This window comes from Pseudomyrmex gracilis, unplaced genomic scaffold (assembly GCF_002006095.1).
Source record: "Pseudomyrmex gracilis isolate BER0280 unplaced genomic scaffold, ASM200609v1 scaffold_225, whole genome shotgun sequence".
NCBI lineage: Eukaryota > Metazoa > Arthropoda > Insecta > Hymenoptera > Formicidae > Pseudomyrmex > Pseudomyrmex gracilis.
The window spans coordinates 215,899-241,554 of NW_018020809.1; the positions used below are offsets into that span (position 1 = coordinate 215,899).

The window sequence follows — 25,656 nt, forward strand, 5'->3', positions numbered from 1 at the left end:
AAAAAAAAAAAAAAAAAAAAGTGCTGCCTACTTATATAAGATATTATCTTTTTACTTTTATCTTCGAGAAGGAAATAAATTATTTATAATATATTCAAGATTGGATACAACAGTCAATCAAGTTTGCCGAATGAGGGAGAGCAAGATTTGTAAAAAAAAAAAAAAAAAACATGTCATTTATGTCTATATAAAAATACATATACACGTATTATATAGATAAATGCTAAACCATTATTGTACATTTACAAGTCTAGGCAATTTAGCGAGTTATACATTGTGTACGTCGTTAAAAAAAAAAAAATCTATTTTTTACTTGAAAACAAAAATATAGTTTATAAACACAGAAATAAATATTGGTCGACGTTTCTTTTTCACTCTCCGCGCGTGTTATTCTTCTAAATCGCCGCAGGTAGAAAACTGGTCGACACAGTCGTGTCCGTTTTGCCGATGAAAACTTGCAAGAGCATAGCTTGGTCTCTGGATTCGAGAGCGTCCTTGAGTTTTGCCGCAGCCTCCTTGCCGCTGATTCTAAAAAAAAAAAACAAATACATCGTCACAGCATCGCACAGCTTGTGATTCTCATAGAAGATTCTATTGTTACCTTCGAGATCGTTTAGCTCTTTCCCAATCCACATACAGATCCGTGATAATCGCGTGCAATCTGTTCAGAATCTCGGCATCTTTCGCAAGAAGCGATCTTATCTCTGTCTCCTTTTGCAACAAATCCTGATATTCGGAACACAAATTCTCCCGGGGATTCGATTTGAGTTCCCACTCATCGAGAGCGTCCAGAATGTTTATTTTCTCGATTAATTCGTGAGTTGCGTTCAGTCGCGGGAGAATCAGCTCAAGAACTCTGGATATACTTCCTTCTGCTACTTCTGAAAAAAAGAAAAAAAAAAAGATTTACATGCGACTTATGTGTTTATTTTAAGATTTCAAAAGAACATACACACATATCCACGCAAAACAAACACTACCGCAAAATACGTCCAGTTTGATCTTTCGCTTTGTCGCCTCTTTGGTCAATATGTCTCTGAGAATTATGATGCTGGATATGTTCTCGCCGAGAAAAAGCGCGCTTCCTTTCCTGCGCGATTTCACGAACAATATAAATGACGAGTAAAAAATTAAATTTTGTTCTTTCTAGGATGCGTGATCTTACTTGTATTTGCATCTGAGAACTGTTCCGATGAAAGATGAGACGTATGTTAAAACAGCTTCGTTCTCGTGAATGTGAGGCCTTTCGGGCACGTCTGGCAATGCCATTGAAAGCCACGCGTGCATCTAGTGACAAAGATCACGTGTGTCTGTGAATGAATGTAAAGAAGAAAAAAGAAAAAACCTTTAATTCTCGTGAGATTAAATTTAAATACTTAAAAATCACAAAAAAAGCGACACCTCAGCGATCGTGAAATTGCCATTTAATTTTAATTCATTAAACGGACCGCTAAGCTGCGTGGCGTCGTTTTCTTCGTACTGCCGGACGTGCAGCGACAATGCGTAAATAGGCGCGGAAATTTTGCGACATCGTTTTGGCTGCACCTATAAACATTAATCACATCTCTGTGCGTATATAATAAAAAAATATCAATCTATGTAATTGCGTATATTTAGAGAAAACACAGAAGCAGTAAAAAAGATACCTGAGATGTTACGTAAATTTGCAAAGTACCCGGCTGACCTTCGATGGATCTGAATCGCATTTCCAGACGATTCGTGTTAATCTATTTACAAATAATCTTTCGTAAAGAAACGTAATATTTTTTTCTCTTTTGTTTTTCTTTCTTTAGCTACAAAAAATAAAAAAAACATTCGCATCATACTTGGCATCTGTAAGTGGCAAGAACAAAATTGCCCTCTCTGGGATCGCAGGCGGACAGACTGACCACCGCGCTATTATTCTCCGTTTCTAAAAGATCGACAGGCGTATCTGATTGTATCAGAACATTGTCGATCGACGCGTCCAGCTCCACGTATAAAGAATACGAAGCGTCCTCTTTGTTCAGCATCATCCTGCAAATAAAAATATTATTTTACATTTCAATTGTTCTCTTTTAAAAAGAGAGAAAATTGCTAAGTCAATATTTTACATCGCGCAACAACGCACAAAAAAACAAAATTTGTGTGGTTGAAGTTACTTGTAATTTACTGCTAGGATCAAGGGTGCTAGAGGGTCCGGCATAAAACCGGACGACTCCTTTTCCTCGTTGAGCCTCTCCTGGAGTTGCTGTATCTCTTGTTTCAGTCGGGCCATGCCAACGTCGCTCTGACCCGCTTCCAACAAACCAGGTGGACTCGTAGTCAATCCGAACACTCGGCCGGAATAAGTCGTAACAAGTACCTCGGGATAATTGGCAATCCCAATAATTCCACCCACAACTGTACTGATACTTTCGCCGGCGTTCTGCAAACGATTCACACTTTTCCGATCGATCTGTAATTTCGATTAAAACTCCGCGATCTGATCGTAATTCAATTCAATGAATCATTTACGTAATGATAGCGCAGGGTGGATGTCATATCCTCATCGGGAAACGTGTACACTTCAACGATACCGTCCTGACGACCTACGAGAATATCTATACCATCTTGCAACTGATAAGTATCCAGCGACGTGATTCCCGAACCCGTCGAAGTTAGCAACCAGGTGATTCGGAGAGTTTTATTACTCTGGAGAATCAAAAGTCCGATTCTACCATCCGCAGTACCGACTAAGACGCGATCCCTGGAGTATAATTCTCCCTCTCTAAGATAATAAAACGTGTTGTGATTTACATGTAACAAGAGCATAATTCTTATATTAAGCAATTTTTTTAAGATTTGTTGCGTCTGTTGTGTTAATGATATATGATTTCGCTATACCTATACACCGAAAGCACCGTGGGAGCGCTTGGTAATCTCAGAACCGTCGGACTTGTTGTGCCGTGCAGAACGCGTACCTTTCGAAAAAGCGAAACGATAAGTCGTTATTGCAGATCTCTCGTGCAATTGATGAAAAAGTAATAAAGAAAACCTCTTACCGCGCAATCTGCGCAAGCGAGGATGGCATACACCACGTTGTAGTCTCCCGACAAGAGCACGACATCGTGCAACGTTTCTCCGGCCAGATAAGAATCGGCGTCTTTGCAATCCCGATACCTGTGATAAAGATCACGCGCGCAAGCTGCGAGATCGGGACCGAGAACGTATCTGTGCGAATGTGCGAGAGACATATATACAGCCAACTGAGCGCAAGTTGTTGGCAACTTGCCACAAATATTGCTCATAAGTTTTCAAGCGATGCAACAAAATGGGGTGTTCTCTTTTCAGTACGTTTGTGCCAGCAACAGTTTTTAAAATATAATAAAAGCAAGTTCCCGCCAAACTAATCGGCAATATAAACTTATATTATTTTTCTCAACTAAAAATTATCGCTCGCATATTGCTGACTCACTTGTCACAAAACATTGGCTACAACAAATTGATTGACAACAAAACTCAGCATATTGTGACAACAGAAATTTGCGAGCAACTTAATCTATATACAATGATTTGCTTTATATTGAGTTTTTACGTTTGGCTATCTGTGGGTGTGTATATACAAACATATAACATAATCCACAAAGAAACGTGAAAATATTAAACTCACAGAGCGGAAATTGGATCTATTAGACTGGTATCGAACTCTAAAAACAATTTGCCCTTTTTCGTGAATCCCTTCACCGAGTTACCGTACGCCAGAAAAATCTTGTCCCTCGTCATATCTAACGATCCGCCCAGGACCATCTTGTGAATCTTCGGACCGGGCAGGGATTTGAATGACAACTGTAGCTCTCCTTTTTTCACGCCTGTGCGCTCGAACGAGGAGAGAAGATGAGAAATTATTTTGAATTAAAAAAAGAAATATATATACATATATATATAGTTTATTTAAATTAAAAGCAAATTCTCTGTGTGTACCGTAGATATGAAGTATGCCGTCGTGATCCGCGACGGCGAATTTTTGCGGCTGTTTCGTCGCTTCGTTAGGCGGAAATATAACGGTTGTGCCACGTGAGGTAACACCAACCGTCGTGTAATCTATCCTCGACAACGCCAACGTCATTGCAACGTGTCGACGAAGTATCCTGGATCTTGAATCGTTTTGTTTTTTCCTCGTCTCGGAAAATTGATAAACGGCAATTGTGTTTTTTCTTTCAGCTTCGAGTTGCTTTTCTTCCGGTCTACGCACGAAGTAGCGACCACCAGAGATAAATATCATCGCGACGATCGATTTAACCATAGCGACCTGGAAACACAACAAAAAAACCGGTGTTGTAATAAAATCGCGAAACAAAACTGAAACACACATGTCTGTTTCCAACGAACAACAAACAAAACGTCCGTAGGCGACGGTTTTTCGTGATGCGAATCTTTATCGTAAATTAAAAAAAATTATTTTACGAGCAATTATACACATAGGTATATTGTTGTACTCTTACGTGTGAATTGTACAAGATTTGAATTGAAATCGACTATCGACTATATCGTTCGAGAATATATCGATATTGGCAAGTCGAAGCAAATCTCGTTTTTAAAATACACACACGAGGAGAAACAAAACGTCTAATGTGAATTAAAAAACAAAAAAGGTTTTGCGTAACGTGCGTTCGAAAAAGTTGACTTGACATGTAATCTCTGCTGGTATTTTATGTAACATCTTGTTGCGTTATTGGAAAAAAAATTATAAGCAAAAAGATTAATATCGTGTTTGTGTTTTCGACACGACTGGTGTAAACGAGAGTCTAACCTATAAATAATGAGCAACAAAGCTAACAACGGAGGTAAATAATAATTGTCCTGATTATTCTTTGTGGTTTAAATGATAAATTAAAAATTTGAAAAATTTCCAAACGAAACGTTTTTTTTTGTAAAACCACTTTGTTGCGCGTGTCGATATTTTTCGTGACACAGGTGAAATAGATCCTGTGCAGGAACAGCTGACTGGCCGAGTGCGGGAAGTTGGGAATTATGCAATCTGGAGTTTGTCCAGCTGTAAACCCGGATTTGGGGTGGATCAATTAAGAGACGATATCACAGAAACTTACTGGCAATCGGACGGACAATTGCCGCATTTAGTGAATATTCAGTTCAAGAGAAAGACGACCATTCGTGACATATGCATCTACACAGATTACAAGCTGGATGAGAGCTACACTCCCAACAGGTAAAAAACTTCAGTTTCTGACACTCGATAGAAATAATATTAGTTTTTCAGTAATTAGTTGCTAATGCAGTATTTTTTTGGTCATATTTTAGAATAAGTATCAGAGCCGGAACTAATTTCAATGACCTTCAAGAAGTAGAAGTAATGGATTTGAATGAACCTAGTGGTTGGATTGTCATACCTATTAAAAATATTAATGACCGCCCTATCAGAACATTTATGATTCAAATAGCAGTAATTAGCAATCATCAAAATGGCAGAGACACTCACATGAGACAGATCAAGGTTCACAGTCCTGCGCAGGATATTCTTGGTCCACCAGCGCCTTATATCCCGGGACAATTTCTTACTAACGAATTTTTACGCTATGCCACTATAAGATAAGATATTAGAAGCCAGATATATAAGACTTAGTTAGGTATTTATTTAACTTATTAACATGTTCCACGCTAGAGTCTTTGTGTGTAATCTTTTATTTATTACATCTTTCAAGCATTACAAATGTGTATAAATAAATATAATATATATGATTTACTTTTAAACATTTATATGTGTTGACATTTATGTAAATATATCTTTTCTTCAACAGCAAAAATTGTAAATGTTTCGAAAGATCTGCCATTGACGGACCACGCGGCAGTGGAACATGTTAAGCAATAAGATATTTTATTTACTTGTTGCTTTACTTGAAGCTTTTAATAAAATTGCAAATACAAGAAAACTGAGTATTTAATAAAACAATAATCTGGAATAAGAAAAGAAGATTGCGACTAGAAATTTCTGGTATAAATGTATAATATAGCATATAAATGTACAAATATGATCATACATACACACGTGTTGTATGAATGGAATGGAATTTGGAAGTTGCTTTGTGTATAGAAAAACTATAAACACGATATTTGTGTGATATTCCATTTGAAGCCAACCTGAAGCCGTCGTTGAGTCAGTCGTAATCAGCAGCTTTAGGAGAGTAGATCGTGTGAATATGTTAGGACATTTCGTTCTATTTTTCACATTAGTATGTGTAACAAAATGCGAACATTCTCCTTCCGATTCATTGGGAGATTTGTATACAATATTGGATCAAACAACAGAATATTTTCATAATCTCAGCAATAGTAATATTTAATTTGTATTGTTTTTATATATTTATATATACGGTAAAAATTCTTTTTATTTATAAAATATTTGATATTTCTAGTGTATAAAGTATTAAACGTTGATACCTCGAATAACATTAACAATGCAATTAGCAAATATATGGAAAATACAACTCGAGCAATTCAACAAAGAAGTGAGCGTCGAAGAAGGAGTGTTCAAAATAATTTATCGCACAGTGAAGGTAAGCGAGGAATTTCAAGACAAAACGTATGATTTAAAAAAAAATGATTCGAGGAAATTTATATTGTGTATAAAATATATATTTAATATATATTTTTTTCTGTTTTTATGTGAAATTGTGTGTGTGTGTGTGTTAATCTGAAAGTTTGCTCAATTTTCCTTCGATACCGAAAAGTTCCTTGAACGCGTATTGACAATCGTGATCAGATAGATACTTGAGAAGTTGACCCATGTCATTGTGACGCTCGGTAGTGGGAAAAGAGACCTCTTGAAAATCTACGAACTTGCGCCTGCTGTCAACGCTGTCACAATCTTTCTCTTTTTCCAATAATTTTATCAATATTCTGTGCCAGTTCATAGCTTTAATCTGCAAGATGTAAGTTACCTCTAACACATTAAAAATACAAAAGTACAGATCAATCATTGATGTTAATATGAGAGATAAATCGTCAATGTTACATACTTTTTGCCAGCAATATTCGCAATCTTCTAGAGTTCCCTCCATGCAAATGATACCCGGTTTTCCAGCCAGACAAAATCCCGTGAGAGAGTTCTCTTTCGCCAGATTGGCCACATCTCGCCGCTTGAACTTGCTGTATATGTGATGACTGTAAATCCAATATCTGGAAAAGATAACCGTATCCTGATCCCTCGTGTCGGTTTTGTTGGAATCTTTACATTTAACGGACTGGTTAACAGCGTTGAGATAGATTTCCGCATTATCCTGCAGCCACGATATCAATGTGTATACACAAGGCTCTTCTGTCTCCTGTAGTTTCACGATAGCAGATAGTTCCTGATTCAACAGACACTGTTGCGTTCTGTCCAAGCGAGCACTTCTTGCATATACTTCAGGATGCTCTTTCGGATAGTTGGTTGGCAGGTTCACCAACAACTCGATACTCTCCTAAGAAAGACATAGTATAACATGTGTTATTTAATAATACATATCTCAGTAAAAATAGATTTATTTGAAAAAGCGAGATGTAGACTTGAACAATTTATAGAACATTGGAGTAAGAAAAAGTTCTTTCTTGAATATACATATAATGCGAATATTGTATTACACCGTTCAATGGGATCGCGATGGAGTATTCCAACCATCGCGGTGGATCTCGGTTGGGATGTTCGATGTACTCGTTGATATCGGCCAATATCCCGTGATCCGCCACGACCAGTTCGGTCGGGAAGACGGATTGGAGAGCCTGCAGTTCGTTTATCTGCGTCGTCAGATTTTCAGCCATTTCCTCTGGGCTTGACATGTTTTTCTTCACACAAACGACAATATATATATATATATACACACAACAAATCAACGAACTCGAAGAGTCTCGTTATGTTGAGAGTCAACAATTTGATTGATCCATCGTTGAACAAACATGACGATAACGAGATACGAATAAGTTTCTCATTATGTAAACACGACCAACGTTTTTGCGCGTTAAGGTTATCGAGAGATCAGCTGATACTGACAATTCAGAGAACACGGGAAATACATATACACACGCAGCGTACATACATACATTATTTACATATGTGTGTACACGTGTTTTTTAACTATAACTCCATTTCGAAATTTCGGAGCACATTGTATCACAAAATGTTTGTCTCGTACATACCCCCTTACATAATTTTCATTTTGCATTTATTTCTCCGTTTGCACGATGTAAATAAATGTTTTTTTAGCTTAACGAGCTACATATGGACGCTAACAAGCAATACAGTGTCAACACGTCGCTATTTTGAGTAAATTACGCCTTAAGATTAAAAAGAAAAATAAAAAAAAGATGTTTGTACATATTTTTGATGTATAAAAACATTTAAGTTTTTAAAAACACGATTGAGAAAACCACGTTCTCTGATAGCTAAAGAAACACGCTACATAAATATCTCAATATTTCATTTTTTTTTAGTTTACACTGTATTGTTTATTAACGTCCATATACAATGAAGAGAATATATGTAAAATTTTCTCATTAAAATCTCTTTTGAACTCTTTTATTCACAGATGTACTCGTATTTCAAAATTTTAAGGAGACTCTATCTCTCAATCTGACGGAATTCCAGGACGTAGATTTTTTTTCCACAAAAGATGAAGATCAACTATTCTGGTTTGCTCTTAATTCCTCAAACATACTGCTCTTCCAGTTAATTGTACGTAATAATAATTTATGTACCAGGTTTCATATAACAAACACGCTCTTATTTTATGCGTCCGAATAAATTACACGCGTTTTAAATATCGTCGTAAAAAAAATATAAACTATACTTTTTTTTTTTTTTATATATAGAACAACGAGCCGTATCTTTTGGGAACGTATTCGCAATCCGCCGGGAAACGGATAATGGTGAATAATTACGGACCAGGTACGCTTGTAATCGCGCAAAGGGACAACGACGCCATTGTCATTCTGCATTGCGACAAAAATGAAAGCGGAAATTACGAGTTGCAATTTAAGCAAGAGTTCGAAATTCCCGGAGTTACGCACACGAACACGTGGCTCTTTATGAATCAAGTTTATCTGGCGATCGCTACAAAAACGAACATCTTCGTGTACGCCTGGCTCGGTGAGCACTTCGACGTAATCGACACGATAACGTTCGGAGCGAGAAAAGTTCTGCTTTTTCAGAACAAGAGTTTCATGCACATTGTGGCTTTGGGTTTTCTAACGAAGATATTTCGATTTTCCGTGCGCTCGAACAAATTCATTGAAACGCAAAGATTGCGTTACGCCGAAGACGTCGATTCGTTTTACCTCAAGGAAAGTCACTTCGAGGAGCGATTTCTAATTCTGACCGGCAACGAATCCACGATCTTGTACAAAGAGACCCACGATCGCTTCGTGCCGTTTCAAAAAGTCGCCCCAACGAGATACGTTCGTTCCTCAACAATGGCGAACACCGTCGTTCTTTTTTTTGCCGATGAAAACACCATGAAAATTTATCAGTACAACGGTTGGAGATTTTTATTTTTAAGATCGCACACCGAACCGTTCGAGATCGGTCAAATTCATCGAATTCGCTCGCACGGCGAATACGTTTTGATACGAAATCAGAATGGAGAATGGAAGTTTCTGAAACCTATTTGGGAGACGAAGAAAACATGGAGAACGACGCAGAATGAAATCGACACTTGGTGTTCCGAGACGTTGAAAAAAATATCATCGAAAACCTTTGGAAACGTATCAAATTCTCCGAACAATCTTTTAATGCAGAATGCGTATATCGATCGGCTTCGCGTTCGGAATGTAAGAGCTATTTCTAGCAACGTAGATCTGTTGTTCTCATTTCGCTACATCTATCTTGAATTTCTTATCACAAGAGAATTATAAAAATATATTGCGTTATTTCGTGCGTATGCAAAATAACAAACATTTTGATTCGAATGTTGATTACAGATAAACGGACAAGATGCAGACGAATTGGTCCGCTTGACACGGCGATGCAAAATCACAATTGACAAATTGAATCAGATCGAAAGTCGTTTCGCGCGAGAAATTAACGTTGACAAAAATTCGGAATCTATGATTATACACGGCAAAAAACTCACAGTCAAGTGCAAGACAAATTGTTACGTCAATCGTTTGATTACGAAGAGTCAAATTAAATACGAGAATATCAAAAACGTCAAACAATCTGTTCGGAAGAGGTTCGATACGACAAAAGTTAACACGATAAATAACTGGAAATGTCCCGTTCCGAATATTAACGTGGACGATGTATTTGTGAAAGAATCCGTTAACGGAATATCGATGCAAAAATTGGAGAAAGAAACGTTGAGAATGTCGGGGGATCAAAATGTTTCAGGTAACTTCTCTCGAGAAAAAAATCTTTCCTACACACGGACAAAAATATTGTAATATAAAAAAATCTAAATGTTATATAACATAAAAAAAATCTAGTTTTGTATAATTATACAATCATATACACATGAGATCGTCTAAATCGTCTCTCTATATATAATTAAATAAAATTATTTGTATAAAAAACTCCGGATATGGAACGTTATTTTAGCAGTTTTGTTTATTTATTTATTTTTTGAATTTTAGGCAAACATATCTTCACCAATTTATACGCGACGAATGTTTCAATACCGTTAAATATCGTGACGAAGAACAACAAGAAGCAAATAGTGCAAATACAGGAGGCGAGAGTAAAAGAATTGCGTCTGACTGATGACAATTTCTTTTTGCCTGTAAATGGTTCCGCAATTGTAATGAATCATACGATAACTGCTCCGAGAGTACGAGTCACAAGAACGATCGATTTGCAAGCTGGAATAAAGGGCGAGGGACGTAAGAAGCTGGAACCCGTGAAGGATATTGTCACGTTCTTGACGTTATCCGGCGATCGGTTTCTGCAAAATGTGACGTTCACCAACATCGCCGAAGTTGGGGACGTTGTCAGAACACGATCAGACGGACGATCGCTGAAAGACATCGTAGAAAATATCATACCGTTAGATTCCGATGTTCCGACGCACCTGACGTTATCCGGCAATAAAACGGTATGTAATGTAATTTATATAAATTTATAATAAAAATCGTCACATCCCGCGCGCGTAATCGCGTTTCGAATTGATTGATATTATTACATATATGTTTTGCTTTCAGTCGTGGAACAACGTAACTTTGTCGAGCTACAATAAGACCTGGGTGACGAAGAATTCATCCGAGATCGTCGTTATTTCTGGGAAGAAATCCGCGCGCAATATTGTTCTGACCGACACCACCTACGCGAATCTTCCTCTTCCGAGGTGCGAAAAGTCTTTTTTAAGATTGCCAAAGATATTGCTCGCAAAAGTATCAAAAAACGTGTAAAAAAAAAAAAAAAAACGTGACAAATATCGTCTATTTCGTACAGATTGACGATTCCTTTGTGTGCTGCGATAGTTATCACTCCGGAAGTTACGACCTACTCAATGACAATTGACAAGCTGAAAGTGAAACATTTAAACGTTTCGCACATTTATGAAGCCTATGATTTGAATGCGACCGTTTTTGAGTTGGCGTCGACTTGGAACGACGTTGATTTCTCAACGAAGCTATTTACCGGACACGTTGTCGTAAAGAATATTTCGACAGCGAAGATCAGAGGAATGGATGAAATAGGTAAAAACGCGATTGAATTCAACGAATGAATTTTTCACGCACGATAATTATAAAATCATTTATATCGCGATAGACTTCAGCTCGGTCCGAATATACGAGTGGTTGGATGAAAATCGTCTCAAAGGACCTTTGAGCATTGAGAAGCTTTCTGTGAACAATCTCGAAACGGCCTATCTAAATCTTTCTTTACCTACGAGGGTAGGAAACGTGGTCGTAAAAGCGGACAGCAATATCAAAAAGATCAACAATATAGACATACAACTCTTTATGGAAAGTGTAGCGAAAGTGGATGATGCGATATCCTTGGAATACGCAACGTTCGGTGAGTCACGCGTTTTACTCTTCGCCTTGGTTTAGAAAACAAAATTAATTCGCAATTGTGTTTCCATTCTTTTGCAGCTAATAATTTTACATCGAACTATGTAAGCGCTCTCCGATCTACATTAGATTTTTCTTATTTTGACGCGCCTTTACATTTGCGCTCCAAACGGATTTCCACTACTTTAGAAACAAATGCAATAAACGTGCCTGCGACTTATTCTTTTGCGAGCGACGTTCCATCGACATTTATTGTACAAGGTACAACGAATGAAGAAAACATTGCGTTAAGTAATATAAGACTGCGGAAAAAGACGATTTTTCTTTTTTTTACCTAATCTGTATATTTTTATTTTTATAGGCTCGGTTAGATTTTTAAAAGAACCAACTGTGAAGAATATTAAGAATATAAATCTCAAACAGTTATCCGAAAATTTATGGATGGCGGATCGGGATACCGTTGTATCTGGTAGCAATGTTTATTTTACAAATATGAGTTTAAGAAACGCCGTAACGATAACCGACAGACACGTAAGGATAATGAAAAGCAATTGTGATTTATAAGAAAGATGATATAATAATAACACAATTCACAACACTAAAGATCATTTTTTTTCTACAGCATCCTGCAAATTCGTTATTTGTGAAAATGTGGTTAGACTTGTCAGACAGATTGTTGAGTAAAACGAGAAAACAACACATCGCCACAGTTTTGTCGTTTAAAAACGTTCAGGTGCCTTCTATTATCGCTGCGAACAATTCACGTATCCGATCTTCAGATTTGGAATTAAATGATTTGCTGGCCAACTCCTTGATGAGAAACAAACTTTGGGCCGCACAAAGCGTGAATATTTCTTGGCGTTTTAAAGAATTAGAGATAAGTAAGTAGAAAAGTAATATTGTATATATATATTTTTTTGTTTAAAAATCAACGAAAGAAAAGACAGTTAATTATTTCTTTCTTTAGACAGTTTAGATGGTATTCGTTGGAACGGAAGATTTAATGACTTGGACTTAAATACGGATGTCGTTAGACGCGATGCAAAATACAATGTTGTTACCGGAGAAAAGACAATTTCAGGTCTGATAGTTGAAGATCTTTGGTCATCGAATATCGAATTCTCGCAATTGGTTCACAACAGTCTAAGTCATAAATGTTACAACAAGCTAGTTGTAATCAAAGGTCGGAAAACCTTTATCAACATCACTTTGAACAACTTGAGGTAAATCAATAATATCAATGATAAAAAAAAAATTGTCTTGTTTTAAACACAATTAAAAAACCTGAGTTCTCTTTGTCAGTGTTAAAGGAGCGATTATGGGTCGAAAGGTCGAGGATATGTTATTAAAATCCGGGAATCAGAGAATATTCGGTATCCAAAGAATACAAGGCCAGTTTAACGTACCGACTCTTGTTACTAACAGCACCGTGAATGACGTGGATCTGTTCAAGTTAACAAACATTCAAGTGAAGAAACATAAAAAAGTGCAAACAATAGAAGGCGAGCTCGATTTCAGAAACGATCTTGAAATTCTTGGAAATGTCATCATCGATCAACTCTACGAAGGAATAAATTTAAAAGATAACAGTCGAGATAAATTTGATGTCGTCTTGGACAGAACAACGAAAATTATAAAGATCACGGAAAACGTATCGGCTGCGTTACAAAGTGAGTCACAAATGTAATGAAACAGTAACGTCGATGACGTGTAGAAGATTTTTTATTCAAATGTCTTTTACCTCTTTTTTAAAATACAGATCGTGCAATTTACGTGAATAAATTTGAAGCGACTGATGAGAATGCGTTCGAAGATATTTTTAACGCTTCTAACACCGAGAATGTGACAGATTCCAACAACATAGATCGCGCAATTTACGTGAATAAATTTGAAGCGACTGATGAGAATGCGTTCGAAGATATTTTTAACGCTTCTAACGCCGAGAATGTGACAGATTCTAACAACAACTGTCTCGAGTCAAATAATAATTCTTCACATTGCAACAATACTAAATTACTAAATATTCTCGTCGGTATAAATGCCGGCGTGTTTATGAAGAAGTTCGTACTGTTAGACGGTACGATGTTTGTAACAGTAATATCATCGGATTTTGTCTCGATTTCTTCGTACAACGATACTGAAGACCGACTCGATCAGAAAATACGTAAATGTCTCTTAATATTTTTTTTTGTTTGTTTAAAAAAAAAAAAGTACTTACAGTCTTACGTAGCCAGCGCGAGTGTCACTTATAATCGTGAAATTATTCGATCGACAGGATTGCACGTTCCCAATATACTTGAGGCATCTGTTGAGTCGGTTGGCAATTCGCTGTGGATTATTCTGCGTTTGGCGGAACAAACTTTGATATTGCGTTATCAAACATGGGACGAACTCGAACAATACACTTTGCCAGGCTCGGACGTGTTCGTAACCAGTGTAACACCGAACAATCAACATCTGCTGATACGATCCGACGGTATGTGGAGTTTCAAGGGAGCTTTTCGTCCCGAACACATCTTTAAAGTGCCTTTGAACGGACAAATACAGGTCTTTGCACATCAAGCTGATTACTATGTTAAAGCGACAACTGAAAACAGTACAGTTGTTTTGAAAGTGAGGTACGTAGGTAATTAAAATATTTCAAGCGTTTTTTTTTTTTTTATCACCAAGCCCCGCAAATAATCTTCTATAAATGTCTATATGTGTACATTGTAAATGTAGTATATTTGTATTTTATTTTCGCTCGCTAAACAAAAAAGCTGCGAAAGAAAAATTTAAATACGTGCGTGTATTAATTGTATGTCATGTTATATAATTAACTGTAGAAAATATATATATGTATATATTGAAATGCACAAATGTGTGGATCAAAACTTATTTCTAAGATTCTTTAGATTTGTATTAGGTGAGAAAAAAGAATAAAATTACGTAGCCGGAAGAGCGTTATTTTGAAGCTGACCTCCGATTGTCATAGTGGTCGACACTGTCATCTACGAAAAAAAATTGAACAAGTTTTGAAGAACTTTGATGTTATCATTGACTCCAATAATACATACTTGTCCGACGTCTTTAAGAACTGTTACTTCTGACTTTTGCGTTTTGTCTTTCACGATATTGCGATTTTCTTTCTTCTCGCTCTCGAGCCGTTTCTGAAAAATCGATCAAATCACAAACAAAATGCGCATATTAATTAATTTAAGTGTGAAAGAGAACAAAAAGCAAAATTCTATGTGTATCTTTGGCGGTATCTTTAAATTTGTAAAAACATATCGAAAAATGACAATCGTACAGCGCTTTCCATTTGTACGGGCTCCCGCTTCGCGATTATTTTCTCTTCGTGCTTCTTTCGCTCCTCGATCGCGTTGTTCAACGCGGTCTGCTCCGGAGGCGTGAGCATCAGAAGACGCGGATCCATAGCGATCCATTCGCTCTGCACTATCTGATCCAATCGCCAGCGTCTATGCACATCCGGTTCGAGCATGCTGCTCGCGAGTTTCTTCACGTGTTCGCTCAAATTGTTCACCACTTTACTGCGGAATCTCCATTTGCGCGCTAACTGCAACTCGTACAGGCGTTTTAAGTTGCTCTCGTCGAACGGCATAGCTTTGTTCAACAATATATAGAGAACTACGCCCAACGACCATATGTCAGATATCTTCGGATTGTACGGATGACCGCGAAGAATTTCCGGTGCCGCGTACGACAGCGAACCGCAATACGTGTCGCTCATAACACGTTTACCGCGACTATCGATCATATAACGGGCGAAGCCGAAGTCCGCCAGTTTTACATTGTAGTTAGACGTCAAAAGAACGTTTTCACACTTGACATCGCGATGCGCTATTTCCATTTCGTGTAGATATTGCAAACCTGAAAGGTCAAAATGTTTTTGGGGGTCGTTGTCGACGACTTTGATTATTCAATAACGCGCTCTTTTTGTCGAGTATCGATACCTAGAGCGAGCTGACGGAACCACACGCGGGCCTGACTCTCCGACACCGCGCCGTTTCTCGTTATAAACTCGAGAAGATCGCCGTTCTCGGCGAAGCGCATGAATATGAAGTACTTGCTGCGTCGTTGAAAAATGCTATGCACATGAACGATGTGCGGATGATTTAGCTTAACTAAAATGTCCAATTCGCGTGGCAGAAACCGCTTGACGAATTCCTTCGGCGCACTCGCGGTGTCGATGATTTTGCAAGCCAGAGAGTTATTTCGATTTGTCTCGTCCTGTTTAAAATCGGCCAAATACACCTGCGAGAACCGGGAAGAAGAATAATCGTTATTAATTAAAAAAAAAAAAAAAAACAATACAAACGCGCGGAAAAGAATAATAAAATTTATTATATAGTTAAAATACAGACTTTTGCGTAACAACCTTCGCCGAGCTTTCTCACCAGTTTGTAACCCCGGGTTAGCAGTATGGATTCTTCGGATGAGGTTTGATTCAGGTGCGACATGAGATTTGTAGAATGACAGACAACATTCTAACTATTACGTTACCACAATATCACGATTGGTCATTCTCTTGCTTCCGTCTCATGTTTAAATATATACTGATACTTTTGCAAACGTGCGGATATAATTCCGGTGACCATCTGGGATCACTATTTGTTGTATTTTTGATATAACGCAAATTACAAAGAGCATGCGTTTTCTTTTTTTTTCATTTATTTATTTATGACGAAAAGATATGAAATTTTCTAGAAATATTTGTTTTCTTTTTACCTTTAAAATTTTGTTAATATCTATCTAAGCGGATGCTTAATCATTTTGACAAGTTTTGCAAAATATGACACGAGCCGATGTCAATGAGATGAGTTATAAAAATCAGACAGGATCGTGTCTATATCGAAATTAATCGAAAACAACAGACTATAGAAAAGCAATATTTAAAGAAATTCGTACACGCAAAAAATTATATAAAAACATCGTAAATTATATTGATATATTTTTTTCACAGCTTAAAACTTTCAAATTCGAATTCGATAATGTATCATAATTCGGGAGCATATTCGATACGTTTAACGATCGCTTTGTATTCCTCTTCCAAAAGCCGGTATTCCTTCTCCAGTATCTCCTTGCGTTGCTCGTCAGTCGGTAGACCATTATTACCATTGGTGTATGGTTTTTTGTCTGCGTTTTTCAATGCGCGTTCTATCTTTAGTTCTTCATTTTGTTTTCTTTTAAACGGTATATTTAATCGTTTCTTCACGTCTATTCTGTAGGCCCGATATTCTTCTGGATTCGAAACATTTGTCGCGCGCAAACGCAAGATTTCGTACACTATACGCGCTTGTTTCTGGGAATAAAAAAAATTTACAATAAAAAAAAAAAACAAAAACAATAACGATACCAGAGAGACGAAGAAGATAGCATTCTACGTAAAAAAGAATACCTTGTTTATTCTTAATTTATCTCTAGCCTCGGCAATCATTTCGTTGCTGAAACCTTCCTTCAAACGTTCTGGCTGAAAACTGGGCAATTTGCTGCAATTCAAAGAATCTACAAAATTTCGTAGTCGTTGAAATACATCGGATGGGCTCTCAACTGCAAACATAAATTCATTAAAATATCACAATCGTTTATATATGGTAATTAAACAAATTAGTTTTTATTACCTGTTATATCTTTAACTTCACTCCTGCCAATGTATTCGCGATAAACCGCTTGTAACAAATGTGTACCAAGACTCATTCTTCGAAATAACGGTAAAATTAAAAATTGGGCAATGCGCGGTCGAATGTGTTGCGGATATGCATAATACCGATATACAGTAACAAAACCAACTGTTGCATATCGAGATACACCTGTAGGTGTAGTGTATTTTTCAAACCTATTTTGTAGAAATTATTTTTAATAAGAATTACACACATACACACACACAAGCACATTATATATATATATATAATTAGTTGTATATTTTAAGAAGCGCTTACAAATTAAAATATTGCCATTGATCGTCGTCAAGATCAATGAAAAGAGCCGCATCTATGTACCAAAGAAGAAATGTCTGAATTCTTTGATGGTATTCCCTGAATCCTTTGTAACTCATATCAGCTTTGTAGACTACAAACTGTCTTGTTGCGCCTTTGTCTATAAGTTTTTTTTTATATAATAGTAGAAAGAAAATTGCATTTAATGTAAAAGTGATTTATAACATTCGAATATGCTAGGCTTTAGAAAATATCGAAAATACCATCTATTGAGAAAGAATGTATCAATTCTCCATATGGTACAAATGTATCATCCTTAGCAAGTGCGTTGATAAAATTGGTTAAACTATAGTGAACATCGGGAGCAAGCTTCTCAGCGAGTTTTGTTAAAACTTCATCTGGTTCAACTTCGTCGCACTGTTTGTTTACTTTTTCTGTATATGTCATTCCCAAGTATGTTTCCAAACAACCTGCTGAATAGAACAGCTGTACTTTCAGATCCCGATAACCAAATATTATTTCTCTAAAACATATCATAAAAAGAAAAGAATTTTGTATAAAAATTTCATACGCATGTAAAAATTATATTTATATAAACAAAACAAGAGATATATCCTTCTAACTGGCATTAAAGTAACAAACCTATCTCCAAATACTTGATAAGTCATTTCTGGTTTAAATACAGCCTCTTTTGAATTCAGGTCATCCAGATCGCGTATTAATCTAAATTCTAGAACCTCATTGCTATTTGATACTAATCTCTTCAAACGCGTTATCGTATCTTCCATTTTTCTTTAAAACAGACAAAAAACCAAATCAACACACCGTTAGAGTATAGATATACACATTTTGCTTCAAACAATATTTGATCTTGTACAACAGCACGATTAATCTAAAACTATAGATTAAATAATTGCTGAAAAAGTATTCGTTACATCTTCAGTATAAAAAGATACCTACCTTTCGTTAAAAGCTTTAAACAGTAAGATCAAATACTCAAAATTTTCGATTTTGGCTGAAACACCTTCGCGCCAAAATAAGCCACTTCGTGATGACAAACCGTTGTGTCGAAGGTTAGGTTCATACTATAAATATATAATACTAGAGATAAGTCTGAGAGCGGCTAGGTCTGTAAGAAAATGTGTAATCACCTTTCCACCCCGTAAACTAGCGCATGTGCCACGAGTGGCACACATTGGAACTACGCAGCCAGTCCACGAACGACACGTCGGTGCGCTATTGTCCACAGCGTGCGGTTCTATTCTGTGCTATGTGCATGAGTTTAAATGGTCACTTTCTTTAAGTGTGTGAATATATTCGAGAGCGTTAATTTTTGATTCCTACTAGAAAATTCTTTTCCGCGACGTTGATTGGACGTCTCGGTGACGTTTCTCGAATAATGGATGCGGTTCAAACACCTCAACAGTTTTGTATAATATACAAATTACATTGTAAAACACCTTTGTATAATATACATGGTTTTTTGTGTATTTTGTATTTATATACATATGTATATGTAGTATTTTTAAGAAAATAAAATAAAATTTATAAAGCACAGAGCAGCAAATGTGATGATGTAAAAGGAGATGATAGTTGGTTACACTCCACGAGTTCTGATGTTGCTCGCTAAAATAAGATTCTTTTCTTGACTATCACATCTTTTCTGGTATATCACATTTATGTTGTACGAAAAGTTGCAATGGTTTTTTTTATTCTTTTCTGTTTTCCTTTCTCATCTTCTCATCACGAGATCGGTCATTTTAAATTTCAAAAAAATCAAATTCACGCTCTCGAATATATTCACACACTTAAAGAAAGTGACCATTTAAACTCGTGCACATAGCACAGAATAGAACCGCCACGCTGTGGCAAAAATTTTAAGCAATTAATTTATTGTTATTTGTAATACTAGCACAACACAGGCGCGCGCTACGCGCACGCTATTGTTATTTTTATTTAACGTGTTGTCAGTGAACACAATCTGTCACCGCGATGACAGATAGTAAATACGTCTTATAGGTAAACCATATAATACACATATGAGAAATGTCAGAAATAACGCATGAAAATCAAACTCAAAAAATAGTGAGAGAGAGAAGTGGAAAAACAACACGTGAATAAAGTCGCGTGACAGGAAATAGGGTAAAAAAGAGACTATTATATATATTATATGTAATATTCTATATCTATATATAATACACACACATACGCATATATGTATATATATGCATATATCGTAATCACGCGACCGAGGTCAGTGACCCCGCCGCGGCCACGCGACCGAGGTCAATGACTTTGCCGCGGTCACGCGACCGAGATCAGTGACTTTTCTCTGTTGTATGTATATAATACATATAATATAATATAAAGTATAATATTATAAATATACAATAAATTATATGTATAATATATATAGTATTTAATGTTATATATAACAAATTACAGTCACGTTACTTTAGTCACGTGTTGTTTTTCCACACTTTCCTGTCAAGTGACTTTACTTTAGTCACGGTTTTTATTTTCTCCACGTATACGACAAACTGTCAAAATCGCTTCTCTATCAATAATACAATATTTTACTCTCCCAATCTTACCGATTCGATTCGACTCGACTCGATCAACCAATCGGCAACGCGAAAAAAAAAGGCAACAATAGATGCGATATATTCAAAAAATCCATCAAATGGATTTTTTTATATAGAGAGAAGAAAAGACACATCACAGACGCGCGCTACGCGCACGCTATTATTTTATTTTAACATATTCCGTCAGTAGACACAACATGTCACCGCGATGACAGCTAGTACACGTACGACAATATGAATCGAGAAACACATTATCCGAGAAACGTCACCGAGACGTCCAATCAACGTCGCAAAAAGATGCAACAATCAAGATCGATAGAATCGATTCTGATTATTTGCACACGCTTTTTCTGTTAGGAAACTAAATAAAGTGTCATTTACTCACTTTGTCTTTACTACGAATGTTTGTAAAATAACACAATTTTACTTGTAGGTATATCGTTAAAACAAACTTCATTTGACAATTGCTTGATATAACATTACATTTAAATGTTTTTCTAATCGAAATAATTATCTTCTGATTCAACAACCTGTTAATGTTTCGTTGACAGAAGTAAACTTTGCAACAGCTTGGAATTGAAGTTATAAACAAAATAATTTGTTTCATGTTTATTTAAAAAACTTTATTTTTTACTTACTTATGTATTAATTGTTGTTACTTCATACACAATAATATTCATGTTTGCCAATCACATGATTACTTATGTTTTTCGTCAGTATAAACAATATTGCACAAAACATCATCTACTAGAAAGTTTGCTTTTACAGTTTTTTACATATCGTTTGAATTAAACACAAAGCTGTAAATGTTGTATATACAAAGTGTCTGACAATTACTTAAAAATCTCTCGTAGACAGGTAGGAGTAAAACTGAGTAAAAAAAAGTCCTGAACCATTTTCTTCAATTACTATATATGTAAATCTAGTATAAGATTTGCCTAAATTTGTATCTTAACATATTTCGTCGCGCACGTACTTGCATATTCCGCACAAGAAACCATCTCATATCTATTTAAAAAACCAACAAATAAAGAGCAAACAGCTAACATATTACAACTTATTTACTCTTAATTTGACAGTATATAACATATCCTAGCAAAACTTTTTTATGTATAACATTGTATGGTCATATTTGGCATATACATTTGCATAATTAAATATAATAAATTAAAATTGTGTATAAGTATATATATAAAAAAGTTTTTACCGGAATCTAGGATGCATGAATCGTTCTTGTGTGTACTGATTGGATATTCACGTACAAAATGACAATTGAATACTTACGTTCAAAATGCTGTCTAGATTTATTGGTTATATACTGTTTATGTGACGACGCACTAAAATACGATTTTGCTCTCCAAATCTGGGTTGATTTATTCAATAATTACTTTATATGTAATAGAAAAAACTGGTTCAAAACTTTTCGACTCAGTTTCACTTCTTCTACCTGTCTACAAAAGATTTTAAAGAAATTATCGGACATTCTGTATAACATGAGAAGTATCTTTTCTACAACTGTGTTTTAAAAGTTTTATTCAGTAGATCAGTCTTGTTCTTCTTTCGCATAATTGTTCACAGTACATTAGAATTAATTTTTGTAAAATTGTATTTCATCCTATAAAAATGTGATTGTATGTATACACATTTATTCTTTGGTACTATACTAAAAGATATAAAATACACATTTTTATTTACCCTTCAAAAGCCTTTGTTATCTCGGCGAATTTGGACTTATTACAGATGATGGCAGTTTTGACGCGTTTCGGATCAAACAACGATTTAACATACGAAGCTGCCACGCGGCTCATATCGTCCATAGTAACGGCAGAAATACGTCGCACCATAAGAGAATTATAATCAGGCGGCAAGTTTCTGCAGTAGCGCTCGAATGATGTGTATATTACGTCGATCATGGATTTTCCCTCGTTGACATATTTTAAGATAGCTAACGATTTAGCTGAGTCGTAAAGATGTTGGACCCATTTGGCTTTCGTAATATGCGACTCCTAAAACAAAAGTATCAACATTACAGAAACGATCTAAACTCGCGCTGTTTTTGACAAATTATATATACATTCTGACAATTCAGTTATAATTTCCAAAACAAAAAAAACTAAAGTCATACCACTATCCACTTCGTCTTCTTGTACGCAGCTACTATGTCTGTAGCTGTAGAAAGCTGTAAATTTAAGAGTCCTTTGATCGGATTCGCAAAAATAATAAAGTCACAAGACCATTCTTTTGCTTTCATTACTTTCCATAAAGGTCCCTGAAAAAAAACATGCATGCTTAAAACATATGACGAACATTACGCAGTTTGTATCAAACAATCAGTTTTTTTTTATCACCAATCATTACGTGCTTACATCCATTTGTGAGAAATACTGTAAACAGACAAGTAAAGCTGCCAAATCAGGATCGTGACAATCATTTATACACGGACAAACTTGAACAAAGGAGGACAATTGTACATATTCTGATGATTGAATATAACCGTTCTCAGTTATGTCATTAAAAGGTTTAAGGAATTCCCAGTCACTGGTGACATTAGGCCTGAAACGTGTATAGTTCATTGCATACATTAACATACTTCTAATGTGTATACCAGCAGCTGATAAAAGAAGATCAAAAACTGATATACGCAAATTTTTAAACATATGATAATATTAGTACAGCAATGTAAAAGTCAGAAAAATCGTGTAATTTTTTATATGTTGTAGCACCTTATTAGCATCTTAATTGTATGTATTTTTTTTATCATACATTATTAAAATTTGTTTTCTATATAATAGTGTTACTTTAAATTTATGTGTATTACACTATTACTTCTGCATCTCACCTCATGAATTTTTAATTGTCTGCGTTGATTACGGTTATACTATATAAAATTGATTGCACAAACAAGAACCTTATATCTCATGATTGATATTTTAAATTCCATACATTTTTTTTAATATTCCAAAGTTTTTACTACACTTACTTTGTTTTTTTTGATGTCATAAAATCCGAAAAAAATTTATTCCACGGAGCATAGACATCAGGAACGTGTTTGGTTAATTTATCGACATTGACGGCCATGTACACAAACATATTCTGTGGTGAAGTCATCGTTTTTCGAACATATTCAATTTCCTCTAACACTTTCTTTTCTCCTGCAGTATTTAGATAATCTCTGATCTGACTGCACAAAACATACAGCTGGTATATGTTGAATGAAAACGGAAAATCGTCTGCCGAAGAATTTACGCCATTATCATCGTATTATATTTAACATATTCCATTATATTATCGTTAAATTATACTTGTAATGTATGATTAGTAAATAAAATCTCCACAGATTTACCTGTGTTATACAGCAATATTATCATTAAAGTGTGAAGAATACAATTATCTTTTCGTGTTGTTTGCTTAAGACTATTTGTTACTTGTGTTATTAATATTGTCAATTTGTCGGCCGTTAGTTCAGTGTCAAATACAAGCTGTTTATACAATTGTACACCTTTTTCATAGTTGTGTACTTCCATCTAAACCAAAAAAACTGGTTAAAATCTACTTTAAAGTTTCAAGTTATTAAAATATACTTTTTTCTAGAAGAATGTAGTTTTTTACTATATATAATGCATTACTTGAAACAGTAGAGATATACTGTGCGGACTAATATAACCAATTTGAGTAGTAATGTCTCCCAAATCAGTTCTTTTCTTTATAGATTCTCTGATGACTTCCAGCAATAACGGAATATACTTTCTATATTCGTTACTAATAGAGGAAGTGTCTACTAAAACATATAACTGAATTACAAATAAATGAGTATTAAATATCATATTATACTATACTTACATTTAAACAAATATTGCATTTTGACTATTGAAAGAGCAAATATGAAGACAAATATATACATTTTCACAAAATAGAACTTTATACAATAATATGCGGTACGAAACCGATACTTACATAAATAAAATTTGTATTAATGTCATTTAAATAAGTAAAAAATGGCAGCTTTTTTAAATCTAGTTTAGGATGTTGTTTGAACGTTTTTGTGGTATATCTCTTAAGTTGATAAAATGTGATAGAATCTATGCCAGGTATAGGCACACTCGTCAGTATTTCGGTAGATATAGATTTCTTAAAAAATTGTGAAAAAAAGAAATAGAAAGAAATGCTGACGTATATAAAAAATTGTATGTATAACCTAATAATAGTTTACTGACGCACGTCTAAATAAATGTATGTATTATTGTATGAATAATTGTATGTATAATCTAATATAGCTTATTGATATACATATAATCTAATCTTATAAGATTTAAATGTATACTTTAATTTCTTTAATAGATTGCTCATATTACTTTTTTTTTTGCTTTTAACTCTTTCATCTTACCTTTGCGATGTGTTCATCTATATAGTTTTTTTCTTCTTGCAACTTATTATACTCGTCTACATTTGGTTTGCCTTTTACAACAACCATTGGTACGTCCAAAAAGTAAGTCTTCAGCAATTCTAAAAAATATTCTACAGATTCGGTTTTTAATTTCTCGAGTTGACGTATAGTGTGTAATCGTTCTTCTAGCTGAAAATATAAAAAAAAAATGATATTTACTGAATTAAAATATAATTAATTTTTGAAAAAAATAAAATTCATTGACTAAACTGTCTCACATACATCTTTACTCTCACATTCAGCATTATCTGTATTTCCATACACCATATGATCAAAGACTGACTGTGATATTATATCGTGCGGATTGCTTTCTAGTTTCCTTTGTCTTTGAAGAATACTTTGATGAATTAAATTGTTCATTGTCTCTATATTTATACCATTTTTACATAAATTGCTAATTATTATGTCAAGAGATGATTTTATCTTATTAATAATGCTTATTGGTACTTTCGTAAACCACATATGCAAGGTCGAAACTGAATATTTAAAAGAATCGCACTTAACAGAAATAAGCCAAGTTTTTTCTTTTTGCATTTCAGATATTTTTTCGATTATCAACTTTTGTATTGACACATCAATGTACAATTGCGTGATGTACATTAAGAGTAATTGACAACCGCGATATTCGTACATTTGAGTAACCACTGACGGTCCTCGCCAAGCAACATACACCTCGCCATAGGTGTCCTNACTACATGGAAATTCGACGTCCATATTTACACTTTTTTTG

The 25,656-nt window shown here is 35.2% G+C and overlaps 7 protein-coding genes across 16 annotated transcripts; 2 read left to right on the plus strand and 5 right to left on the minus strand.

Moving 5' to 3' along the window:
- Positions 1-33: 33 nt before the first annotated feature.
- Positions 34-5,535, minus strand: LOC109858818 (Bardet-Biedl syndrome 7 protein homolog). 6 transcript variants are annotated; one of them, XM_020436444.1, is made up of 14 exons: positions 5,459-5,535; positions 3,943-4,270; positions 3,632-3,830; positions 3,024-3,192; positions 2,866-2,942; positions 2,497-2,749; positions 2,142-2,407; positions 1,827-2,016; positions 1,647-1,727; positions 1,402-1,545; positions 1,166-1,287; positions 981-1,090; positions 602-881; positions 34-528 (listed from the first exon to the last, which is right to left on the minus strand). In XM_020436444.1, exons 2-14 carry the CDS (start codon positions 4,262-4,264, stop codon positions 396-398), a joined length of 2,346 nt encoding a protein of 781 aa, XP_020292033.1. In that variant the 5' UTR covers positions 4,265-4,270; positions 5,459-5,535; the 3' UTR covers positions 34-395. The 6 variants fall into 6 exon arrangements, with proteins under 6 accessions (XP_020292033.1, XP_020292036.1, XP_020292034.1 ...); XM_020436447.1 differs by lacking the exon at positions 34-528 and having other exon boundaries at positions 750-881; positions 1,449-1,545; XM_020436445.1 differs by lacking the exon at positions 34-528 and having other exon boundaries at positions 750-881; positions 953-1,090.
- LOC109858823 (anaphase-promoting complex subunit 10) lies at positions 4,544-5,895 on the plus strand. 3 transcript variants are annotated; one of them, XM_020436456.1, is made up of 4 exons: positions 4,544-4,805; positions 4,936-5,188; positions 5,281-5,601; positions 5,778-5,895. In XM_020436456.1, the coding sequence occupies exons 1-3, from the start codon at positions 4,781-4,783 to the stop codon at positions 5,570-5,572; spliced, it is 570 nt and encodes a 189-aa protein (XP_020292045.1). In that variant the 5' UTR covers positions 4,544-4,780; the 3' UTR covers positions 5,573-5,601; positions 5,778-5,895. The 3 variants fall into 3 exon arrangements, with proteins under 3 accessions (XP_020292045.1, XP_020292044.1, XP_020292046.1); XM_020436455.1 differs by lacking the exon at positions 5,778-5,895 and having other exon boundaries at positions 5,281-5,713; XM_020436457.1 differs by lacking the exon at positions 5,778-5,895 and having other exon boundaries at positions 4,945-5,188; positions 5,281-5,713.
- Positions 5,896-6,037: 142 nt separating this feature from the next.
- Positions 6,038-14,610, plus strand: LOC109858817. Its single transcript, XM_020436443.1, has 16 exons — positions 6,038-6,309; positions 6,393-6,533; positions 8,541-8,686; positions 8,824-9,780; positions 9,931-10,339; positions 10,582-11,039; positions 11,146-11,288; positions 11,396-11,643; positions 11,717-11,965; positions 12,043-12,222; positions 12,323-12,492; positions 12,584-12,842; positions 12,929-13,184; positions 13,264-13,631; positions 13,721-14,125; positions 14,237-14,610. The coding sequence occupies exons 1-16, from the start codon at positions 6,177-6,179 to the stop codon at positions 14,593-14,595; spliced, it is 4,881 nt and encodes a 1,626-aa protein (XP_020292032.1). The 5' UTR covers positions 6,038-6,176; the 3' UTR covers positions 14,596-14,610.
- Positions 6,463-7,956, minus strand: LOC109858822 (RWD domain-containing protein 2A). Its single transcript, XM_020436454.1, has 3 exons — positions 7,600-7,956; positions 6,996-7,439; positions 6,463-6,899 (listed from the first exon to the last, which is right to left on the minus strand). The coding sequence occupies exons 1-3, from the start codon at positions 7,792-7,794 to the stop codon at positions 6,666-6,668; spliced, it is 873 nt and encodes a 290-aa protein (XP_020292043.1). The 5' UTR covers positions 7,795-7,956; the 3' UTR covers positions 6,463-6,665.
- Positions 14,609-16,805, minus strand: LOC109858821 (testis-specific serine/threonine-protein kinase 1-like). 2 transcript variants are annotated; one of them, XM_020436453.1, is made up of 5 exons: positions 16,359-16,805; positions 15,915-16,215; positions 15,251-15,831; positions 15,018-15,110; positions 14,609-14,951 (listed from the first exon to the last, which is right to left on the minus strand). In XM_020436453.1, the coding sequence occupies exons 1-5, from the start codon at positions 16,419-16,421 to the stop codon at positions 14,886-14,888; spliced, it is 1,104 nt and encodes a 367-aa protein (XP_020292042.1). In that variant the 5' UTR covers positions 16,422-16,805; the 3' UTR covers positions 14,609-14,885. The 2 variants fall into 2 exon arrangements, with proteins under 2 accessions (XP_020292042.1, XP_020292041.1); XM_020436452.1 differs by having other exon boundaries at positions 16,326-16,805.
- Positions 16,806-16,895: 90 nt separating this feature from the next.
- LOC109858820 (histone acetyltransferase type B catalytic subunit) lies at positions 16,896-18,985 on the minus strand. The gene is made up of 7 exons (XM_020436450.1): positions 18,858-18,985; positions 18,540-18,689; positions 18,161-18,420; positions 17,901-18,057; positions 17,583-17,797; positions 17,360-17,511; positions 16,896-17,263 (listed from the first exon to the last, which is right to left on the minus strand). Exons 2-7 carry the CDS (start codon positions 18,683-18,685, stop codon positions 16,958-16,960), a joined length of 1,236 nt encoding a protein of 411 aa, XP_020292039.1. The 5' UTR covers positions 18,686-18,689; positions 18,858-18,985; the 3' UTR covers positions 16,896-16,957.
- A 2,139-nt stretch (positions 18,986-21,124) lies between these two features.
- On the minus strand, positions 21,125-25,558 carry LOC109858800. Of its 2 annotated transcripts, XM_020436413.1 has the most exons (10): positions 25,149-25,558; positions 24,867-25,055; positions 24,437-24,610; positions 24,109-24,273; positions 23,826-24,006; positions 23,463-23,712; positions 22,849-23,035; positions 22,608-22,751; positions 22,178-22,488; positions 21,125-22,097 (listed from the first exon to the last, which is right to left on the minus strand). In XM_020436413.1, the coding sequence occupies exons 1-10, from the start codon at positions 25,524-25,526 to the stop codon at positions 22,055-22,057; spliced, it is 2,022 nt and encodes a 673-aa protein (XP_020292002.1). In that variant the 5' UTR covers positions 25,527-25,558; the 3' UTR covers positions 21,125-22,054. The 2 variants fall into 2 exon arrangements, with proteins under 2 accessions (XP_020292002.1, XP_020292003.1); XM_020436414.1 differs by lacking the exon at positions 24,437-24,610.
- Positions 25,559-25,656: the final 98 nt, after the last annotated feature.